The sequence below is a fragment of the Abramis brama genome, assembly GCF_963993115.1.
Source record: "Abramis brama genome assembly, chromosome: 22".
NCBI lineage: Eukaryota > Metazoa > Chordata > Actinopteri > Cypriniformes > Leuciscidae > Abramis > Abramis brama.
Genome location: NC_139984.1, coordinates 21,953,007 through 21,973,751, shown reverse-complemented (window position 1 = coordinate 21,973,751; position 20,745 = coordinate 21,953,007). Strand labels below are relative to the sequence as shown.

The 20,745-nt window shown below is 40.7% G+C and overlaps 1 protein-coding gene across 7 annotated transcripts in view; it reads left to right on the top strand.

Annotated features, from left to right (window-relative positions):
* casz1 (castor zinc finger 1) overlaps positions 1-13,912 on the top strand; it is a 185,777-nt gene extending 171,865 nt beyond the window's left edge. For 5 of the 7 annotated variants that reach the window (XM_084099369.1, XM_084099368.1, XM_084099367.1 and 2 more), the window contains 11 exons: positions 434-566; positions 1,008-1,071; positions 1,849-2,003; positions 2,741-2,863; positions 3,068-3,385; positions 3,516-3,714; positions 4,968-5,139; positions 7,434-7,582; positions 7,747-7,981; positions 8,945-9,283; positions 9,869-13,912. In XM_084099369.1, the coding sequence (XP_083955495.1) occupies positions 434-566; positions 1,008-1,071; positions 1,849-2,003; positions 2,741-2,863; positions 3,068-3,385; positions 3,516-3,714; positions 4,968-5,139; positions 7,434-7,582; positions 7,747-7,981; positions 8,945-9,283; positions 9,869-11,148 (3,167 nt within the window). In that variant the 3' untranslated portion in view covers positions 11,149-13,912. The remainder of the gene's footprint in view (positions 1-433; positions 567-1,007; positions 1,072-1,848; positions 2,004-2,740; positions 2,864-3,067; positions 3,386-3,515; positions 3,715-4,967; positions 5,140-7,433; positions 7,583-7,746; positions 7,982-8,944; positions 9,284-9,868) is intronic. The other 2 variants (XM_084099372.1, XM_084099371.1) reach the window with 1 other exon arrangement.
* The last annotated feature ends 6,833 nt before the right edge of the window (positions 13,913-20,745 follow it).

Below are 20,745 nucleotides of genomic sequence, written 5' to 3'. Positions count from 1 at the left end.
AATCCGATCGAGAGGTCACGCTATTTGAACCAATCTGATTGGCTGTCACCTCTAATCTGACGGACAAGCAGATGTTCCTTTTGGGCATGCTCCTTCGTCCATCGCCGAGCCAACAAGGACACACTGCGACGGCAGGGAGGGGTGGGCAGTCTGAATCTGCCACTTTCCCTCAGCATTAGCATGCCTCTTAATGACCAGTTAAGAGGCAGGCCCGCAAATGAGTTGTGACAAGCGCTGCTGAAAACGGAGTCTTTTTCCCTCATTCCTGCTGCCTCTCAATCAGCATTTAAACGCCTTGACGGCCTGACATAATTCCGCAATAATTATCACTCCTGGTCTTCTCCTTGGCCAGGACAGAAGTCAGATTGGATCTCATCACGGCGGAATAATGCTGACCAACAATAACTTTGTTTTTCTCTTTCTCTCTCCTCAGGGATGGGGCAGCAGACTCAAGCAGGCCGGTTTAATCCGGTCGAGGTGAAGCAGGAGCCGGCGGATAGCGCTTTGACGGCCCCCCAAGACTCTGTCCAGGAGCACAGCCTGGACCTGAGCAAGAAAGACCACAGGTATCCCATCATCCTCCCCCTCTCGGCTCGCGCCCAGGCCCGCCCCGCCCCACTGTGATTTATCTCTCAAATAATGCCGTATTGTGTTAATTAGTGTGAGTGCTCTTGTTAAAACCCCCTTCACAAGGTGGGTCTGTGGAGTGATCAAGGAGGACGAGATTTACACGCTCCCTCCTTCTCCCACCACGAGGCCTCCTTTGAGGAAATCCATCATATGAATGCAAAAATTCTCTCATAATACCCTCTTTTCATAATGCACGTCAAGTATGAGGCATGACATGTTTGCACATTCATTTAGATGAAAGCGTGTTCACATAAACCCTAATTTCCAGCCTCCTTCCCTTTTTTTCTTCATTGTATATTCGCAATCTCGGATAAATTATAATATTTACTGTTCTCATGCAAATCCTGCCTAAACACTGTTCATTTTGCATGTTCTAGCGCTGAATCAAACGGACACCCTGCGCCGGGAAATACATCTCTTTTATCCTCACTTATGAATAAGGTAAGATTCATCCATCAAACGCTTTTCATCCCAAGACAAATTAGCAGGATGCAGAGGGGGCTGTTTGTTTTTTAATGTTTCACCGCTAATAGGATGAGTTTGTATCATTTAAATTTTCCAGCCATTTTTCATACAGTGTAATTTCAGTCCGCCGCTCGCAAATTAATATAATAAAGCAGGAGCCGGTTGCCACGGCAGATATATAGAGATGTTTGTTTTTTGATGAGCTGTTTTGAACTCTCCGTGCATTTTTTTTCCTCTGGCTTTCTTCTTTTTCTCCTCCATCTGCTCTATCTTTATTTATGGACTTTGTAAATTATTTGATTAAAAAGTCAGCGCCAAGAAAAAAAGAGCAAATGTCACCCTCATTTTTTAAAAAGACGAAATGGTGGCGAACAGATATTTAAATGTTGTATGTTTTTGTGGGGATTAAAATGGACATCGTTTTAATCATACATCTTCTATGACTAGTATAAATGGTCTGCATGTACCATTACCTTGATGATTTAAATAGAAAACTTGCTCTAGTTCTCCTGACGGCTTAGCTCAGCTCTCTCTCTCTCTCTCTCTCTCTCTCTCTCTCTCTCTCTCTCTCTCTCTCTCTCTCTCTCTCTCTCTCTCTCTTCCTGTCTCTCGTTCTGGTTCATATACAAGGCCGAATTGAAACACATCTGAAGCCTCAAACATAGAGTGCACAGAAACCATTGTGTGTTTGTCCTCGAGTAGAACTAGTGTTACTGTGATGAAGCATGCCTAAGCATGTGTTTATCTCTGTAGATGAATCCTGGTTTCTTCAGTGCTTTGGATCTGAAGTCAGAGCTGGAGGGAGCTCAGGCGGCAGACGGCTCAGACGCAGCTCAGTATCTCAGTAGGGTAATGAAGAGGTCGTGCCCAGAGAAACACACTGAGCTGTGGAGGACCTACCTGCGCAGGTGCCTGAAATCATCTTGTGTCCCTATAGAGTCGTTTACAGCTTCAGCTTTACTTTTCAATGTTTCATTCTCACTACTTTTCTTTTAGACTTGTTTAACTCTTTCACACTAGCTGTGAGTTAAATTTATGTGTCTGTCTTTCTTTCTTTCTTTCTTTCTTTCTTTCTTTCTTTCTTTCTTAAGTGAACTAAAGCTAAACCGTGAAAAGAAATGGTGAACAGTAATACACCTGAAGTATAGACTTTCCTTTATACATGTATATGTTGTAACCTTAAATCATGGACATGTTATTTATGTCAGTGACTATCAACACGTGTGCCCAAATAGATCTTCCATTACAGAGAACACAGTCGTGTTTTGGCTCCACATCCTCTGTGTTTTGTTGAAGCTGGTGTCTGGTTTTTGTCACCATCTGTCTTTATGATGTACCCTTTTGCTTGTCAGTGCCATCCACAGTGTTTGTTCCCAGGTTGTTATGTGGAAAGAGAAGATTTATCCAGAGCATGTGATGTTATGTACAGTATTTAGTTACAAAGCCCTAGCAAAAGGTCCCAGCCAGAGACACGCTGCTTTGGCTCAGGCGTAGTTCACCTAAAGAACCATCTTATTCAAAGTCAGATCCTCATGAGCTAAACCGAGAATACAAGAGTGTGTTTGAGTAACTGACCTGAATTTACGAGCAATTTGACTCTTTTCCTCTTTTTAAAGTTTCCCCCTTTTCTCACATGTTTGTACAGGTATGACACTGATGATTTCTGTGAAGGCCAGTGTGATTTCCTGCACAAGATCCATTTTCATTGCCTGGTGGAGGATTGTGGGGCGCTTTTCAGCACATTGGACGGAGCCATCAAACACGCCAAGTGAGGAGCGCTCTGGTTCTGGAGCATTACAATCAAACATAATGAAGTTAAATCAAAGTTTTGAAATGTTAGAGTTCACACCAACACACAAGTGCACATACACACAAAATTTACATGATTATGATCTAGAAATGTTAATTTGCTGCTATGTTTGGCGGCTCTATTAGAGCTCATCTAATGGGTGGTGCACCTCTCTGTCATTAGCTTCCACTTCAGAGCCAACCTGAAGGTTAAATCGGAGCCCCCTTTCAACGAGAGCAAGGAATCCAACGATAGCACCCCTAATCAGATGACTGCCCCCATTTCCATGGCCAAGACGCCTCCCATGGAGGCGCCCAGCCTGGCTCTGTCAGGGGGTTACAGCTCATCCCCCTCTCTCCACGCCTGGAAGCAGCTGGCCGGATCGATCCCCCAGCTTCCCGCTTCCATGCCCAGTATGCCAGCCACTTCCCCTCTGGCCACCACATCGCTGGAGAACGCCAAGCCTCAGGTCAAGCCTGGCTTCCTGCAGTTTCAGGACAAGTGAGTAGACACTGCCATTTTTGTAAATTCATAATACCGTGGTGGTGTGATTTGAATGGGCTGTGCTGCCTGTATTTCCATGTCTTCTGTGCAGTTTTAAATATCTGACAGTCACGCTTATCTCCCACAGTGATCCTTGCCTGGCCACCGACTGCAAATACTCGAATAAGTTCCACTTCCACTGTCTGTTTGGAAATTGCAAATATGTGTGTAAGACATCCGGGAAGGCTGAATCACATTGCCTGGACCACATTAACCCCAACAACAACCTGGTGAATGTGCGAGACCAGTTTTCCTACTATTCTCTGCAGTGTCTTTGTCCTAATCAGGTGAGCGTGACTTCCAGAGGTAATATTCTATCAAACATTCTTTATTGTGTCTTTTTTTAGTGGCATATACACTTTCAAAGGTTTGAGGTTTCTCTTATGCTCTTATGTCTTATTTATTTGATCAAAAATGCAGGAAATATTACTACAATTAAAAATAATTTATTCTTGTGATGCAAAGCTGAATTTTCAGCATCATTACTCCAGTTTTCAGTGTCACATGATCCTTCAGAAATCATTCTAATATGCTGATTTGGTGCATTTCTTATTATTATCAATTTTGAAACCGTCATTTTTTGACCCATAATATACGACTTTCTCAAATAATAAAAATTATTTCAATGATCAAAAATAATAAAACTATAAATCCCTTGCATTTATGCCCTTGCAATGTATAGCAACATGCTAAAGCCACTTATTTGCATACACAAGCACCATGCTTTTTCCTTTTTTGTTTTCTCAGAAAATGAACAAATTGCATTTAAAACTCAGAAGACAAAGACTTGGGTACATATTTATTTCTCCACAACAAATAAACAAACCAACCAAAAAAAAACGAAAACCACCGTGGAGCCCCCAAAGCTGTATAAAATAAACAAGTTTTGCTTTTCATCAAAAATTCCATCATTAATAGAAAAAAGCCCTCCCCTTACTGCAACTTGCATTTGGAGCAAAACCTGTTTAAATGAATTCATTTATGCGTCCCATCCCCACTTCTCCGAGCTCCCCCTCCTCTCCAGAGTAGAGTGGGTTCTGTTTATGTGCTCCTGGGGGAACTGCCTCTCTGGAAACAGATGGTCGTGCAGAAACAGGTTACATTGCAGAGGACACACACATGCGACGCACACGCAGACTAATGAATTGATAAAAGAGCTGTTTTAGAAATAGATGAATCGCCAAATGAACTAATTGGTGTGTTGTTATTGGGGTCAGCGGCTACAACGTGAACCTAAACTTCAGATTCTCGCTGGTCAGTGAGGCTGGTCCTGTCACATGCTCTGAGAAAGAAAGAGAAAAAGGATTTAATGAGCAGACGTAACCTACTTCTTCCCTTTGGTACCCTGAGTAATGAGTAACAAACTGACAAATGATCAGACCTCATTTTGGTTCAAAAGATGGTGTAGTAATGCTTGTAAATGAATGTAATATCTAATAATTGGGTTGTGAATTAACTGTAGAAAACCAAACCACTGAGACATAGACAGCTGCACAAGATGTTCTCGCTCTGAGTTTTGTTTATTTGCTGTTCTTTGCAGCACTGTGAGTTTCGTATGAGGGGCCATTATCATTGTCTGAGACCTGGCTGTTACTTCGTCACTAACATCACCACCAAACTGCCCTGGCACGTCAAGAAGCACGAGAAAGCCGAAAGACGTGCCGCTAACGGGTTCAAATACTTCACCAAAAGAGAAGAATGTGGCAGACTCGGTAAGAACCACATTTTCATGTATTAAAAGAAGCCACAGATCACAGAGCTCATTCTGTCATTATTTACTCAACCTCATGTAGTTCATAATCTGTATGCTGGATTGGAAAGACATGAATGTGAAAAAAGAATGACCATATTTCCATTTTTGAGGTAAACTGGTCCTTTAATCCCTCTCAATCCTTTGGAAATCTGATTTTCTTGATTCATTGTGGTTTGCCAAGTAATTTGGTGAATTCAGCATTATCAAATCTTACAAATCGTACATGTTCCAGCCTCCCACACGCTTTATTGTTTCGATCACTGTTCACATTCGTTTCTCATGTTTCCAAACACTCTGTTTATTCGTTCACTCTCCCACGTTATTTTCAAGCAGTGACTGCAAGCTCACTGTTTGCAATACAACTGGAAGGATCAGAGATGGTGTGAAATCAGAGATGATGTAACTGTAATTTCATATCAATGCCATCACCTGCTATAAAAACACTTTTTCCATTGGCTCTGGCTACAGGAAAAGTGTCGTTCTCCTTGTTGAGTTGGTAATTGCCACGCTGTTTGCAGCACAACAAACAGTACAGGGCATAAAACGGCTGCGCTTCACACTTATTCACTGAATTTTGAGCATGTTTCTCAGAAGCTGTTATCTCATTAGTATCTGTGCATTGATATTTTGTCAAGTGAATGGTTTACATTGACAACAGAGTCGGCGCGCTAGCAGTCGTTTGCATTTTGCAGACAAACACGTTTGGTGGAAATAAAGATGGTCTCATCTCATTGTAAAACTGGGGACGTTTTATTTATATTACAGAAAACGGGCCGAGAAAAATGGTGTCTGCCTTTTTGTCATACATTAATACTTCAGTATTTATAGTAGGCAATCAAACAGAGGTTGTTTTCTTGGGTATATTTAACCTGTCAGGAATGAGCAATTACATATGTTTGTTAATTACTGTGCCTGTCGAGCTCAGTCTGTTTGTGTTGCTCTTTTTCAAGCCTCGATCATCATCACAAGCAGGCAGATTAAAAGTTTGTATTTTATTTTCTCTGCTCTCCTCCCCTTAAAGGGAGAGTCGACCAAAATATGGACACCCTCATTTCGACTAAAACCCATCGGATTTTCTTCTTCGGAGGAGACGTTAGGCAGAATGTCCAAGCTGCTCTTTTCCATGTCTGTGCTGTTGAGAAATCAAATGACAACAAAATGTCTGTATAAAATAGTCTGTAATGTATGTCTTTTGAAGCCATGTATATAAGAGCTTCAAGTCATTTTAATTGTATGAGAGCAACTTATTTTTGTTCTATTGAATAAAACAGGTTGAGTAAATGATGACAGAAGGTTAATTTTTGGGTCAACTATCCCTTTAAGTCGAGAAAATAACATTTATTTAAGAGTGGAAAGTATCACAAGTGTCCACAGAGTATAAGGTCTCTCCTGTTGCGTTGTTAGTGGTATAAACCAGGGACATATGACAAAAGCAAGCCATAGAGTCATAAAGAATTAATGGTTCAGCTGGACTGGGAAAATGGTATCCATGGCAGCTACATTAAACAGAACACCGGCGATGAGGTTACCAGGATCTGGTGGCACAAGATCCCTGATATTTCAACATGTGCTCATATTTACTCAACTCTGCCGTTTTAAAGTACATCACCCTTGTGTACAAAAGCAGTCTGACAACAGGCGGCTTGTTGCATGACGCCACGGCTGCCATGGTAACGGACAAGCCAGCACCTGCCCTGAATGCTACTCTTTCAATTATTTCAGCACGCATTATTCACAATAAAATTATTACGAGCACCCTACAATATTTGATTAGTGCGCAGAGGCAGTCTTTAAATTTGAAAACATATAGCAATTAAAATCTGTAGGGCCCTTTGTGTAGAAAAAAATAAATAATAAAAAGCAAAGGGACAGGCGTGAGGGGGAGGAAACACACCAGCAACAGATAGGTCATGAAAAATGAATTTAATATGGAAATAATTGTGTGTTTACTTTGGTTTGCAGGGTTGTGCATTATTGCTTCTCCAAATGCAGAATGTATTTATGTAAATTCCAAATTGAATATAAGATGTCATTGTAATAAAAGAGCACCACAGGTCTAATCTTCAAAAGGTTCGACTTTCCCAGTGTGACACTGGACTCATCTGCTCTGTCTCTCTGCATTATGCAGGCGCGGGACGGAAGCACAATGTCCTCATTACCTCGTTGAGAATCCATGATATATGTTGTCCCTGAAACCCGGGCGCGATGAAGACGGTCTTTGCTCAAGTTAATTTTGTCGCTCGTCTCTTGCAGGGTGCAAATACAACCAAGTTAACAGCCACTTCCATTGTATCCGTGAGGGCTGTCAGTTCTCCTTCCTGCTCAAGCACCAGATGACCTCCCATGCCCGCAAACACATGAGGAGGATGCTGGGTAAAAATTTCGACAGAGTTCCTTCCCAGGTACGAAGAAATTTACGAGCACGATTATAATATAAAGCTAACTTTTACTCTCAAAATTGTATATAATTTTAAGTCAGCCCCTTTTTTCGGAATCATAATTTTTTTAAACATGAATTCAATGTTAATTGATTTTTGCAATTATTTTATCCATTGGCCATTTGTAGGTCTCTCGTTCCCACCGACATGAAGAGATGCAGCACATGTCCGGTCTAGCTTCGTCTGCCATGGTAGGCAGCCAGCACCCTAATATGACCCCCAACTTCTCCAGCATGATGGAGGACAACGATGACTACATGGACTACACCGGCGGAGGAAGCCCACTGGGCCTCTCCTCAGAGTCCTCCAATCAAGACCGCAGTTGCACCAGCACCCCCGTGGGCAACGATAGTTCGCCAGCAGGTGAGTCGACCTCAACAACAAAACTATTTCATCGCAATAAACATTTTCAGCCTTGCATGTTTGACAATATATGAGAGAGATTAAATGATACCACAGGCTCAGTGTGGCCAGTGGAGCAAATTTTTAGAGATTTATCTGATCAATCAGTCAATCAAATTTCATTGTGTTCCTTGTGATGGCCTTTTGTCCTTCTTTGAAAAGAGAAACATAAAAACCTGCACCACGTCTCACTGAATTCTCTGTAGCTGACTCATAAAGCTACGTATGTTGCATCAGAGACACCAAATGTTTCCAACTGTAATGATATTTATTAAATTATAAAGCACTAAATTTGTCATCTAGTATTCCACACATAACTCACATTAATGCCATCCCTGTGGCGACTACATAACAGAGGCATCCCAGACTTTTCTCATCTCTACTGTCATTGAAATCAGCAACACACAGAGGCAGCACAAGTTGTTCATTTTCTCTAGGCTTAAAGGTGCTTAAAGTGATTTTTTTGTGTGGAATATGTACAGATATTAATATAATGGGTGTCCTGGGAACAACAATAAACAGCAAAAAATAATCTGAATTTAAATAATTTTTAGCAAATCAGAAAACTTGTGGAGGGTGGGGTTTTGGAGAGATCTTGTGATGTTTAGGGGGGCAACGGGTCTAATTCACTGGCGAAAGTTAGCAAACTGGCTAACAATGCTATCAGCACCTTTAAATCTGGGCCTTTGCTCTTTGAATCTGAGCTTTCCTTCGTTGAATTGATTTTTATGGGTTCACTGTTTGATTTCAAATGTTATCTTCCATTCTCATCACTGTTGCTTTCGTCTGTTGTCTGACTTTGGTTACCATTTGGCTTTCATTATTTCATTACTTGATCTCTTTCCCTTTTTACCTCCCCACCCTTGTGTCTTGTACCTTCCTGTCTCTCTGTTACCATCCTTCCTTGGCACCGTGTCTCTGTAGGACCAGGCTGTCAGGTCCCTGCCTCTGCCACCACTACCTCTGCTGACTCTCCTCCTTCTCAGTCTGCACCTCCTCCTCCTCCACCACCTCCTCTTCCACCTCCTCATCAGCCTGCACTCCAGAGTCAGCCTCCATCTCTCTCCTCGGCTCTTCTCCGGCCACCACTCCCCTCACTCCCATATCTCCTCTCCCCATCCTGTCTATCATACTCTCTGCTCAGCGCCTCTCTCGGAGCCACTAGGAGTGTTGTCATGCCAACCAACACACCAGCTTTCAGCCCCATCATTCCTACTTCGTCTTCGGTTAAAAATGACGTCCCTATAGTGCAGGACGCTGCAGGTACCTATCTCGTCTCCACCTGAACACTGCAGCTCTAGAGTTACAGTAGTTTGTACTATGGGTAGCAGTTAAAAAGCCATTAAAAAGCACTCTTTAGCTTTTTACACATACAGTGCAGTTCATACAAGTCACTGTGGTAGTGGCTTTAGGCTTGTGTAGTACATTGCACACCTGCCATTAGGTCCACTGTCTAAAATGCTGTCCATTAGTAGCCTGCTGTAAAGGGCTGGTTTAATCATGCCAGGCTTTAATAGAGTCATGTGATTCCTGCTGGCTAGGACAGGGAACACATCATTAGCACTGACCTGAGGCTTATGGGAGGGTATCCTGCTCTCCCATAAAGCCAAATGTACGGAAGCACCTCTGAACTCTCCCAATGCCTAGACGTGACAATCACGTTAAAATGTCACCAGTACATTATACAAATGGGACTGTCTCTGTTTGATTATGGCATGGAATCACATTATGTAGTATATTGCTGTAGGTAGCTTTGATAGGGCACGTGGCTACTCCTGTTTGCAGAATTGCTTTGCTGCTTGTCGTTCTAATTGAAGTCTAACTTGTATACGCCTTTTTTGCAATCAGGTAACACCATCTCTATCCCCACGGCAACTGGCGCCAAGAAACGCTTCTGGATCATCGAGGACATGTCACCCTTCGGCAAGCGGCGCAAGACCGCTTCGTCTCGCAAGATGCTGGATGAAGGCATGATGCTGGAAGGGTTCCGCCGCTACGACCTCTATGAGGACTGCAAGGACACGGCCTGTCAGTTCTCCCTGAAGGTCACCCACTATCACTGCACACGGGAGAACTGCGGCTACAAGTTCTGCGGCCGCACCCACATGTACAAGCACGCCCAGCATCATGACCGCGTGGACAACCTGGTCCTGGATGACTTCAAGCGCTTCAAGTCTTCGTTATGCTGTAACTTCCCCGATTGCCAGTTCTCTGGCAACAGCACCCACTTCCACTGTCTGCGCTGCGGCTTCCGCTGTACGGACAGCACCAAGGTGACGGCGCACCGCAAGCACCACGGCAAGCAGGATGTGATCAGCGCCGCCGGATTCTGTCAGTTCAGCTCAAGCGTAGACTGCGAGGTGGCCGACTGCAAGTACAAGCTCAAGTGTTCGCACTTCCACTGCACTTACCCAGAGTGCAAGCACACAGTGGTGGGCATGTCCCAGATGGATTCCCACAAGCGCAAGCATGAGAAGCAAGAAAGGGGGGAGCTGCCTTCGGTCTCCCCCAACCAGGATGGCAACCATCACCATCACCACCACCACCACCACCACTCTGGCCTAGCTGTGCCCCCAATGCCCATGAATCTGCACCCAACCTCACCTGGCACACCGGGGCTGACCCACAACAATATGGCCATGTACCTCACTTCAGAAGGGGCTACTGGTGAGTATGAGCTTTCGGGCTCAACGCTCAACCTTGACAGCTCTCTGAACCTGGGGACGGACACCAACAACTCCTTGTTCTTCCTGAAAAATGCTGCTGGGTTGGGCCTCAGTGACTCCATGGACCTGAGCAAAAAGATGTACCGGGAGCCACTCTCCTTGGCCACCAGTTCTGGCCCTGCTGCCTCAATGGGCCTGAGCAACCCTCAGGACGACACCACCGGCACATCCGGCGATCCCGAAGATGACCTCTCACCCGAGGAAGAGCCGTTAGCCGAGGAGGATGATGACGACGATGACGAGGAAGAGGAGGAAGTAGAGGAGGACATGAATACAGACTCGTATGAAGATTCCATGCCAGAGCCAGAAGTAGACAAAGACAATGGAGAGAGTTTCGATGCTTCCATGAACCACGTAGAGACTTCCCAACTGGATAAAGAGGAGCCGGAGGCTGAGCCCTAATCTATGCTGTAGAAGGAGAACTATGAATTTCCTGAACAAACGCAAGTTTGAGTGGCCTCATTTATCATGCTTAGAGACGCTGCAGATGACAAGAAAACAACCAACTACAAGAAAAGTGAAGGCCCAAAATGATTTATTATGATGTTTACAAGATGACCAACATTATTAATTTAATTATGCATTAAAAAATGAACAGAGAAATAGACAGACGAGGCCCTCTTTTACACATGGGTGGCTATGTAAACCTTTTCCTACACATCAGTCTTTTGTGTGTGTGTGTGTGTGTGTGTGTGTGTGTGTGTCTGCATGTTTGACTTTAATTTATTCGATTTCATTTGTTACTTTTTGTGTGTGGAAAAAATAAGGAAAAAACAATCTCTCTATATATGACTATCTATATAAAGTAGATGTGTGTGGATGTTAATGTACATTTTAATTGCAGTCACTGGATTGCAGGACCCTCGTACCAACCTGAAAGCAACGAAAAGCGTACATTGCAGGAAATCTTTTATAAAGAATGTTGCTCAAATAATTGATTCAGAAATACCCTGTGTCATTATTATTATGAATATTATTATTGTGCAGGGGCCTGCATCAGTGCTTTGAGTTCTATGCTTCTCCGTTGATCAGATGATTTTTTTATTATTATTATTTACAATTATCACAGTTCTCACTTAAACCTGCTGTCATGGTCAGTGGTGTCATAGGCTCCATTCCATGTGGACATTCGCCTGCAACTTCAGGACAAACAAAAACAAAAACAATGACCAGTGACTGCAAAGCTTCAGGCCATAAAGCATTGATCTCAGTGAATGCTAGCTCTCACTTGATTTCTGTTCCTTCTCCTTTTCTCAACGAGGACCCATTTGGCATTGCATATTCATAGTGCACTTTTGTATAGATGAGAGCAGATACTCAAGCCTCTATTTAAGACGTTTTGTTATCTTTTACATAATTGCATTAATATGGCTTTTTGTTTGTTTGTTTTTGCATTATTCTCGAATTGCACAGGCATGACCAGGTGATGTGGGGGTGTCTCACTGTAAATGGGTCTGTTTTGACGGCAAGAGTTATCGCCCCCTGTGTTTCGGAGAGTTTGTAATGTGATGATGGTGCTACTGCCCAGTATGAATGGGAGGAGATTACAGCTATGTCTTTGTTTTGCTCCACAAATAGATGTCCTAAAGTGTCCATCAAACACAGATCAGGAGACAAGCGTCTCTGAATGTAGGGAAACGTTTGTAGGTGTTCTTTTTCTTTCCTTTTCCCTCCACAGTTTCTGTAGCATGAAGAAAAAAAGAAAAAAACAAAACAAAAAAACAATAGTTGCAACAAAGTGAGGATGGAGACTGGCTTTTCGAAGCTTCTTTTTTCAGAAGCATCATGTATCTATTTCTAAAAGAAGAGGAAACATGGAGAGAGACTTTCTTTTCTAGAGGGCTGAATGGAGGACAGGCATCACAAAGGCACCATGATGAATGCTAGCGCCAGTAGCGCTGCTCGGAAAGTGTGTGATTTTATGAATTGTACAGACAGAAAACAATGTTTCAAGCTTTTGTTTTCTATTTACAACAGCTGTGGTTTCACTCCAATAATAAGAAGTTATTTAATATTTATGTGACCTTGCAATGAGAAAATTCTAGGGTGTTTTATGCACTTTTTAGGTTCATTTTTACCTTTTGAAATGATGACATATATCTTTTGACAGGGAATTTGCTTTACAACGTTGTTTAGTTCACTTTGCTTTGATGCACAAATAGTCTTCAGTGTGACGAAGAACTGTTGTTCTGTGTTTTATTTAAGAAAAAAAGAGAAAAAAAAAGGTTTTTTCTTCGCTTCCAAGATTGGATGGTTTCAATATGAAACAGGCATGCTAGAACCTGGCTTGCTTAACGAGTAACACTAATGATGACTGTAATTTAAATGAATTCTATACAGAGGAAATTATTGCAGTGCTTCGCTCCAAATTACAAACAAAAAAAAAGATTTTTGTTTACTTGGCCTCCATTGAAGATAAACAAAGAAAAGCAAGGCGAGGAAATGAATTATTTCCTAAACATGGCTTTGAACGAACTATCAGAATATAGGCAACTAAATGTGTAGATGGTTATCTTTGAAATATTGTTTCAGGAGGGGAAAAAAAAAAGGTTGTATAGTATTTTCTTCTGTAAAAACTATATATGAACAAAAATGCTCTTTGATTAAAAGCTTCCTTTAAAAAGAAAATAAGGAGAAATAAAGAATAAAAAGTTCAAAACTGAACTAACACCAGAATAGTTTGCTTGAATGTGTGTGTGAGAGACCGTATGGAAGCGTGTGTGTGAGGTTTTATTGTTATTACCATGGTTTCCCCATAGTGCTAGAGGAATTAGTGGTAATTAAATCTATATGAGTCACATTATTGTAGCACTGAACAGTGGAGTGTATTTCTACCTTATACGCAAGGAAGTCATCATTTTCAAAGCTGTATATCATGTGCGACCACAATAACGATGATATCTGCATAATTTAATACCATCCACAACTCTTTGTTTGCTATTGTTTTGGTGTTTGTTTTATTTAATTGAACTTCTGTATTTTGCATATGGCATGCCCCTTTCACAGGCCGTTTGTTCTCTGGTCTCGAGTGCAAAGGCGCAGGACTCACACTGAAGCAGCTGTTTGCCTGGGAGATACTGTGCACTTGAATACATTTTATGTGTGTAAAATAGCAGGATTTGTAAAGAGTCGAAATAAAGAAATTCTAATTATTATAACAAGCAAATGTTCCACACGGTGTTTCTCGAAATCATGGCTTTCTCTCCCAGAATGCAGTGTGGTAGTCTTAGGTAGCGCTGCTGTGCTGTAGGGAAATGGTTTAACGAGACTGCGGTTATTAAGCAGCTCCCGCTGAGACTCACACCGTTAAAGGGCACCAGGCCCCGGGTCTGTGCTACGACACGGGACGCCCGGCAGCGCTGCATGTACACTGAGGATGACAGTATTTTAACATCTTTTTTTATTTTTCTCTGAACTGAGCATTTCATACGACAGATTCAATACGAGTTTACAAACAACAACAACAACAGAGCATCAAATTTCGACATAGTCACGGGGCCAGGGGACAAATGCTCTCTGGTGCATTTTGGGAAAGTTTCTAGCACTCTAAAACGGTTTTGGGTGGTTGTTTTTTCATTGTTTTCTTTCATTGTGCAGGCTGCTCGTCGCTCTGACCAGCATATACCATCCAGTCCCACTCGCTACAGCTGTTCTCTTGCCTCACCCTCCTCTTCCTTCTGATGTGTCTTTAAATAAAAACGTGTAAAGCCACCACCATCTGTCTGCCAGCTGGCATCCTGCATATAATCTTGAAGAAAGAAAAAAAAAAAACTATGGAAATTATATTACACAAAAACCAGACGGAAACAACCTCCAAACTAGCGCAGGCTGCTGTTGAAACAACAGACCACCTTATTGTCGAAATAATAAGGGAGAAATAAAATCAGAATAATTTCTAATTTTGTTGTATTAATTATACATTGCATCCAATTATGTAAATGATGTATTGTAGCAACCATAATTCCAAAAAGTATTTGCCATACAATTTAAAAAATACATAAAAGCATGTTTCACAAAAGATTCTAAATGATAAAAAATGTTTGGTTAAATTTTTTTTAGGTGTCCTTGATACAGTGTAATTATACATTTAAGTACTGAATAATATATTTAACAACATGTAGCCTACTTAGAAGGTTAAGGTTAGAAATTGGCTTTGGTTTAGGGTTAGTTGCATGTAATTATGCATAATTTACTGCTATTACTACAGTATTACTACATGTAACAAGGACACTAAAATAAGGTGTGCCATACAGTACATTTATATGTATTATAAATAATAATAAAAAATGTAGAATATTGTGGGGAAAAAAAGTTTAGGGTTAATTAGATATGTTTAGATGGTTAAGTCTGAGAGAATGTCTAGCATTATTTATTTGTACTTGATTTTCTATTTGTTCTGTAATGCAACGAAATTCATTCATTTTTGGTTTTATAAAATTGCATAGGCCTTATTTAACTGACATACTTCCACATGAAACATCTCATCTATATTTTGTCATTTCCATCATAATGAGTCAATGATCGTAACGAGGATGCACAAGAATGACGCATAACGCTTTCAAGCAGTCGAGTTTACAGGAAAAGCCGTGCGTATATTTAGTTTCTTTTTGTGTTTTTAATTGCATTACACCCACAAACAAATGATAACAACGTGTATTTATGACCAGTCAGAAGTGTACAGTTGTTTGCTTACAAATCACATTTCATATGCTTGTCATAAACATTGAAAGAATCATTTCGTTTGAGCATATAATTGCAGCATTGTTCTGTTTTTAGTTTGCGTCTGTAAATCTCATCCATTTCCTCATAACCTTTGGCATTCACATTCATTTGGCCAATTTCCATTCATGCATGGCTTTATTTAAAGAGACCTTTGGTCAGAGTAAAGAAGAAAAGAAAAAAAAAGGATTCATAAGGAAGCTGCTGTGCCTCTGGTAGCAGCTGTTGCTTGTGTGAAAAAATTAAGTTCAGGGACCCCAAAGGAAAAAGAGAATTAGACACACATTCAGCCAATTTAACTTTAACAAGACCTTATTGGCGGTAATGTCACAGGCCCGCTATGTACAAATGCTATTCTCTGTATTCATGTCTACTGAAATGAGGAGAAATGCTCAATTATGTTCTGGATCAGGGGAGATTTCAGCATAAATATGACTCTAAATGTGTGTCAATTTTTGGCAAATCAGAGTTACACAAAAGCAAAACCAAGGCTCAGAATGATTTAATATCCTCTTATCTGAACATTACACTAAAGGCACACCTGTCGATATTAAGCAAGTTTTTGCTTGAAGCTGCACAGCTGCAGGTAAACAAGTGAAGAATTTCAATCTCAGATAAACTCACTGTGCCAAATTCCAAAAGTCACAATCTTTTAATAACAATTTGGTGCATGTGATAACAAGTCCTCTCTCTCTGCATGGGTTAGTAATAAAGACTTTTCCTATGGGTAATTTTTTACCAAGCGTGATTTAAAATAAGCTTTTTAAACTTATCACAAACATTAAAAAGTGGCAAATTGTAATACAAAGGTATAAATGCCCTTGTTATGGTATAATGGTATAATTAAGGTATAATGCCGTTGTTTAAATATGAATAAAATTGTATTATTATTTTTTTTATATAAAATATAATTTATATATATTTATATATATATATATATATATATATATATATATATATATATACACATATATATATATATATATATATATATATATATATATATATATATATATATATATGAAGAGTTCAGATGCAAAAGCCTCTAAGTGCCATCTGAAATTTTCTTCTAGAATGATCATTTTTATGAAGCTTGTATATTTAAGTTCAGTAATTTCACTTAAATGGCAATGAAAATTACCTATTAATACTTAAATAAACGATAAAAATGATCGTTCTAGAAGAAAATTTCAGATGGCACTTAGAGGTTTTTGCATCTGAACTCTTCATATACATGTATAAAGGCCCAGTAAGAATCTGCAGAAATTGAATTTTGCCACACTTTAGATTAGGGTACAATTCTCACTATTAACTATGACTTTTGCCTCAATAAACTCCTAAATAATGCTTATTAACAAGTATTTGTTAAGTTTAGGTATACTGGTAGGACTAAGGTATGTAGAATATGGTCATGCAGAATAATGCATATGATTTGTAAGTAGGCCTACTAATAATAGCCAATATTATATCCTAGTTGTTATTCATGATAATAAACAACTATTTAATAGTGAGAATTGGAACCTAATCTAAAGTTGTACCTTGTATGTATATAATTATTATATAAATATTATATAAATGGGGGGGGGGGGGGGGGGCACTGTAAAATAACGTGTTACCCATAACCCATATCACATATTTGTTTAATATGACAAGTGCACACAAAAGAATGCATTATCCCAATGCCATGTCTGTTGGCACTTTCTGCCGCTTACAGTGAAGTCTCTTCTCGGGCCTCATGCGTTTTCAAATCAGCGATCTAGGATTAATCATCATATGACTTAAAATATGTAGAAATGATGGAATAAAAGCGTTTAGGAGACTTTGGCGCTCGGGCTGGGAGCTGTAACATTACAAGCAGTTTTCTTCGAGGCTCAGCAGTCGTCTCTGGAGCACTGGGAGATGTTTCAGCTCTTTACGACTCCTTCCAGAAAGAGAGTACTGGGAGCAACAAGGCATTACTCTCTCGCACACATGCGCGCGCACACGCCAGCAAGGGCCATTTACTTACCAACTAAGGAGATCCTTAAGTGCTAAGCTGTAAATTTGGTTAATTTAGCACGATTCCACAGAGAATTGGTTGGTTTTCTTGCGGGGAAAACGCAGCAGGCTTGCTGAGAATGAGCGGAGATGGTTGATGTGGTCCTTAGCGCCTTGATGACGGCAGGAACACGCGGCTGACAGCGCGCGCCGGAGCTATAAAACAGAGCAGCCTGGCAGCCCTACACGCTGGGGCACAATGCATGGCAATATGAAAATTGCTCAAATTTAATCCAATTAGCTTGTATTGAAAAAAGATGAAAATGTTCAATACTTAGAGAAAATGGTGTATAGGCTACAGATGGAGACGTGGCCCTGTGAAATCACACGTCCAGGCAATCAGCTCTGAAAAAAATCACGCAAATGCAAGCGATAAATCGCGATATTTCACATTGTTCACAGTATGTGCACTACCTGTGATTAGAAGCACCTGCACGTTCATGTATTAAGGATGCAAACCAGACCATTTTTAAATTGAACCTTATTGAATGAAAGTAGTGAGGGAGGGAGAAATAAAAGCCAGCTACCAATTTCGTCCATTTAACTGACTCTTAAATCAGACTTGATTGAGAGGGAACAAAGAGAAGTAGAAAAGCTGCTCTTTTTACGAACGGCACAATATATGACGACTTTGAGCTCTGCAGCTCTGCTCAGTCTCTAAAGCCACCAGCTACATGTGTTTGCATGATGACCATAAGGACATGACAGAATCTCCCAATGCATTCTTGAGAACTGGGTCAAGGTAAATAAGAGCTTTTAAAATGCCTTGTTTGGTGCAGCAGCTGCGGCCTTTATGAAAAGAAAAGTGAAAACAGGTGGGACAAGGCTTGTGCTAATCTGTCACATTATGGTGGTTGATAACACAATGGTCTCCTCACTCCACACACTTAAAATACTGTCATACATCAGCAATGTGATATTTGCAGAAGTGAAGATTGAAAAGATGTTGACGACACTAATAATAGATAGTGCTTGAAGTGGAAAAAAAAGTTTATATATATTTACATATAATTAAATGTCACCGCATTTATGTAAAAAATGAACATGCTAAGGAAAAAAGTGTCAAAGTTCATCACAAAAATCTTTATCAACAGCTGTAATATATCATAATGTGTGTGGAGGGAAAAGGTCTGTGTACAATACATGAAGACATTTAAAGGGATAGTTCACCTAAAAATGAAAATTCTGTCATTAATTTCTCACCCTTATGTCTTTCCAAAACCTAAAAGACTTTCGTTCATCTCCAGAACACAAATGAATATATTTTTTATGAAATCTGAGAGCTTTCTGTCCCTCCATAGACAGCAATGCAACTGAAACTTTGCTGCTTCAAAAAGTTCATAAAGAGGAACTAATTTATATGAATTGAGCAGTTTAGTCCAATTTTTTTTGAAGAGACTTGATCGCTTTATATGATGAACGGATTGAATTTAGCCTTTTATTCACATATAAACATTGATCAGAGAACATGAACAGAAGCTCAACCGAACCTGCTTGACACGCAAGAATGAACCTCATTGGTTCTTGCGGAAGATCAAACGTGTTGCGTAACACGAGAATGAACCTCATTGGTTCTTGCGGAAGATCAAACGTGTTGCGGAACACGAGAATGAACCTCATTGGTTCTTGCGGAAGATCAAACGTGTTGCGGAACACGAGAATGAACCTCATTGGTTCTTGCGGAAGATCAAACGTGCTGCGTAACACGAGAATGAACCTCATTGGTTCTTGCGGAAGATCAAACGTGCTGCGTAACACGAGAATGAACCTCATTGGTTCTTGCGGAAGATCAAACGTGTTGCAGAACACAAGAATGAACGTCATTGGTTCTCGAACGTCATTGGTTCTCGCACGTCAAGCGAACATGCATGAGCTTCCGTTGTTGATGAATGTGATGATATGTGAATAAAAGCCTTCATTTGTATTCTGAAGATTCATTTTCATGCATTCTGAATTAAAGTCTTATGGGTTTGTAACGATATGAGGGTGGGTAATCAATGAAAGAATTTTCATTTATGGGCAAACTATCCCTTTAAGAATTTGTGGCATATTGTTCAATGTAAAGAGATATGTTTGCTTTAACTATACTTTTGACACATCCTCTTGTAATACTATCCCCTAAACTACACTTAACTTCAGTGAAATGTGATATTTAAACATGTCATTCAAAAGGACCCTTTATATCTGAATGGATGGTTTTGGCCATATGCACTAAATCTAATTCGGATGGTAAAAACATTGGCTTGTGAGACTAACAGTCTGTGTATGCTGACACTAAACTGCTGAGCTATGCCACCCTATCTCAGAAGATATTTAATGTTTAATGTACATTGTGCATTATGTGATTGCAGGATTTTGAACTAATGAGGTTATGTAGTGGGCGGAGCTACAAGGATGACTTGGCAGAAATGGAAACCGAGCGACGTTGCATCTTGTTAGAACACAGCGTGATACAGTACATATTGCTACTGGTGCGTCTTGATCCAAACGAAGTATACGAGAAAATCCACATTTGAGGGCCATGAAAGTTATATCAAACAGCATTTCTGATCTTAATATTGGGTCTCTTAATGGCTTTATCGTTTCTAGCAACATTTTAGCACTGTTTCAAAGCACACAGCATTTTATGCAAGCAGCACATTTCTAAACAGTCTTTAATAAACACGTTAATGACAGAGCAACCCTCCAGCTGTACAAGAGACTTAGTTATTTCTCCAGGCATCAGACATCTTACTTATTCCACAGTCATTAAGAGCTGTGCTTCAGGATATAGCAGAGCTGGTGTAATTACACAGGTACTGTGATGAGGAAGTTAGCAGTGGTATTCATCGTCTTAATTAAGGCATAAACTCTCTGCTCTCAGCTAAAAGCAGCTCTGTTGGTTTAGGCAGCGCACAGGCTTCGTAGCTTGTCAGTGTCATCCAGCACATCCTTTCAGGGTTGTAGTCTGCATTTGCATGTGGAAAGTGAACCACAGAAAAGACTGCGATAAAGAAAGACGACCGAATGGAGAGTCAGCACCAGGCCGACCTTCGCTTTCACTTCCTCCTCAGAGCCTGCGGCGTCTTTCAGGTGCCGCGCATGCGAGGGTCTATGCGATTTGTCTAATTTGCAAGCTTCGGCGAGGGCCGCACCTGTTGCCCCGTCACCGCCTGCAGTCCCAAGCCCTCAACAAGCTGACAAGCACCCCCAGATAATCCATTCTACCCACTATAACACGGATGCTCTCCCTGGTCCGTGCAG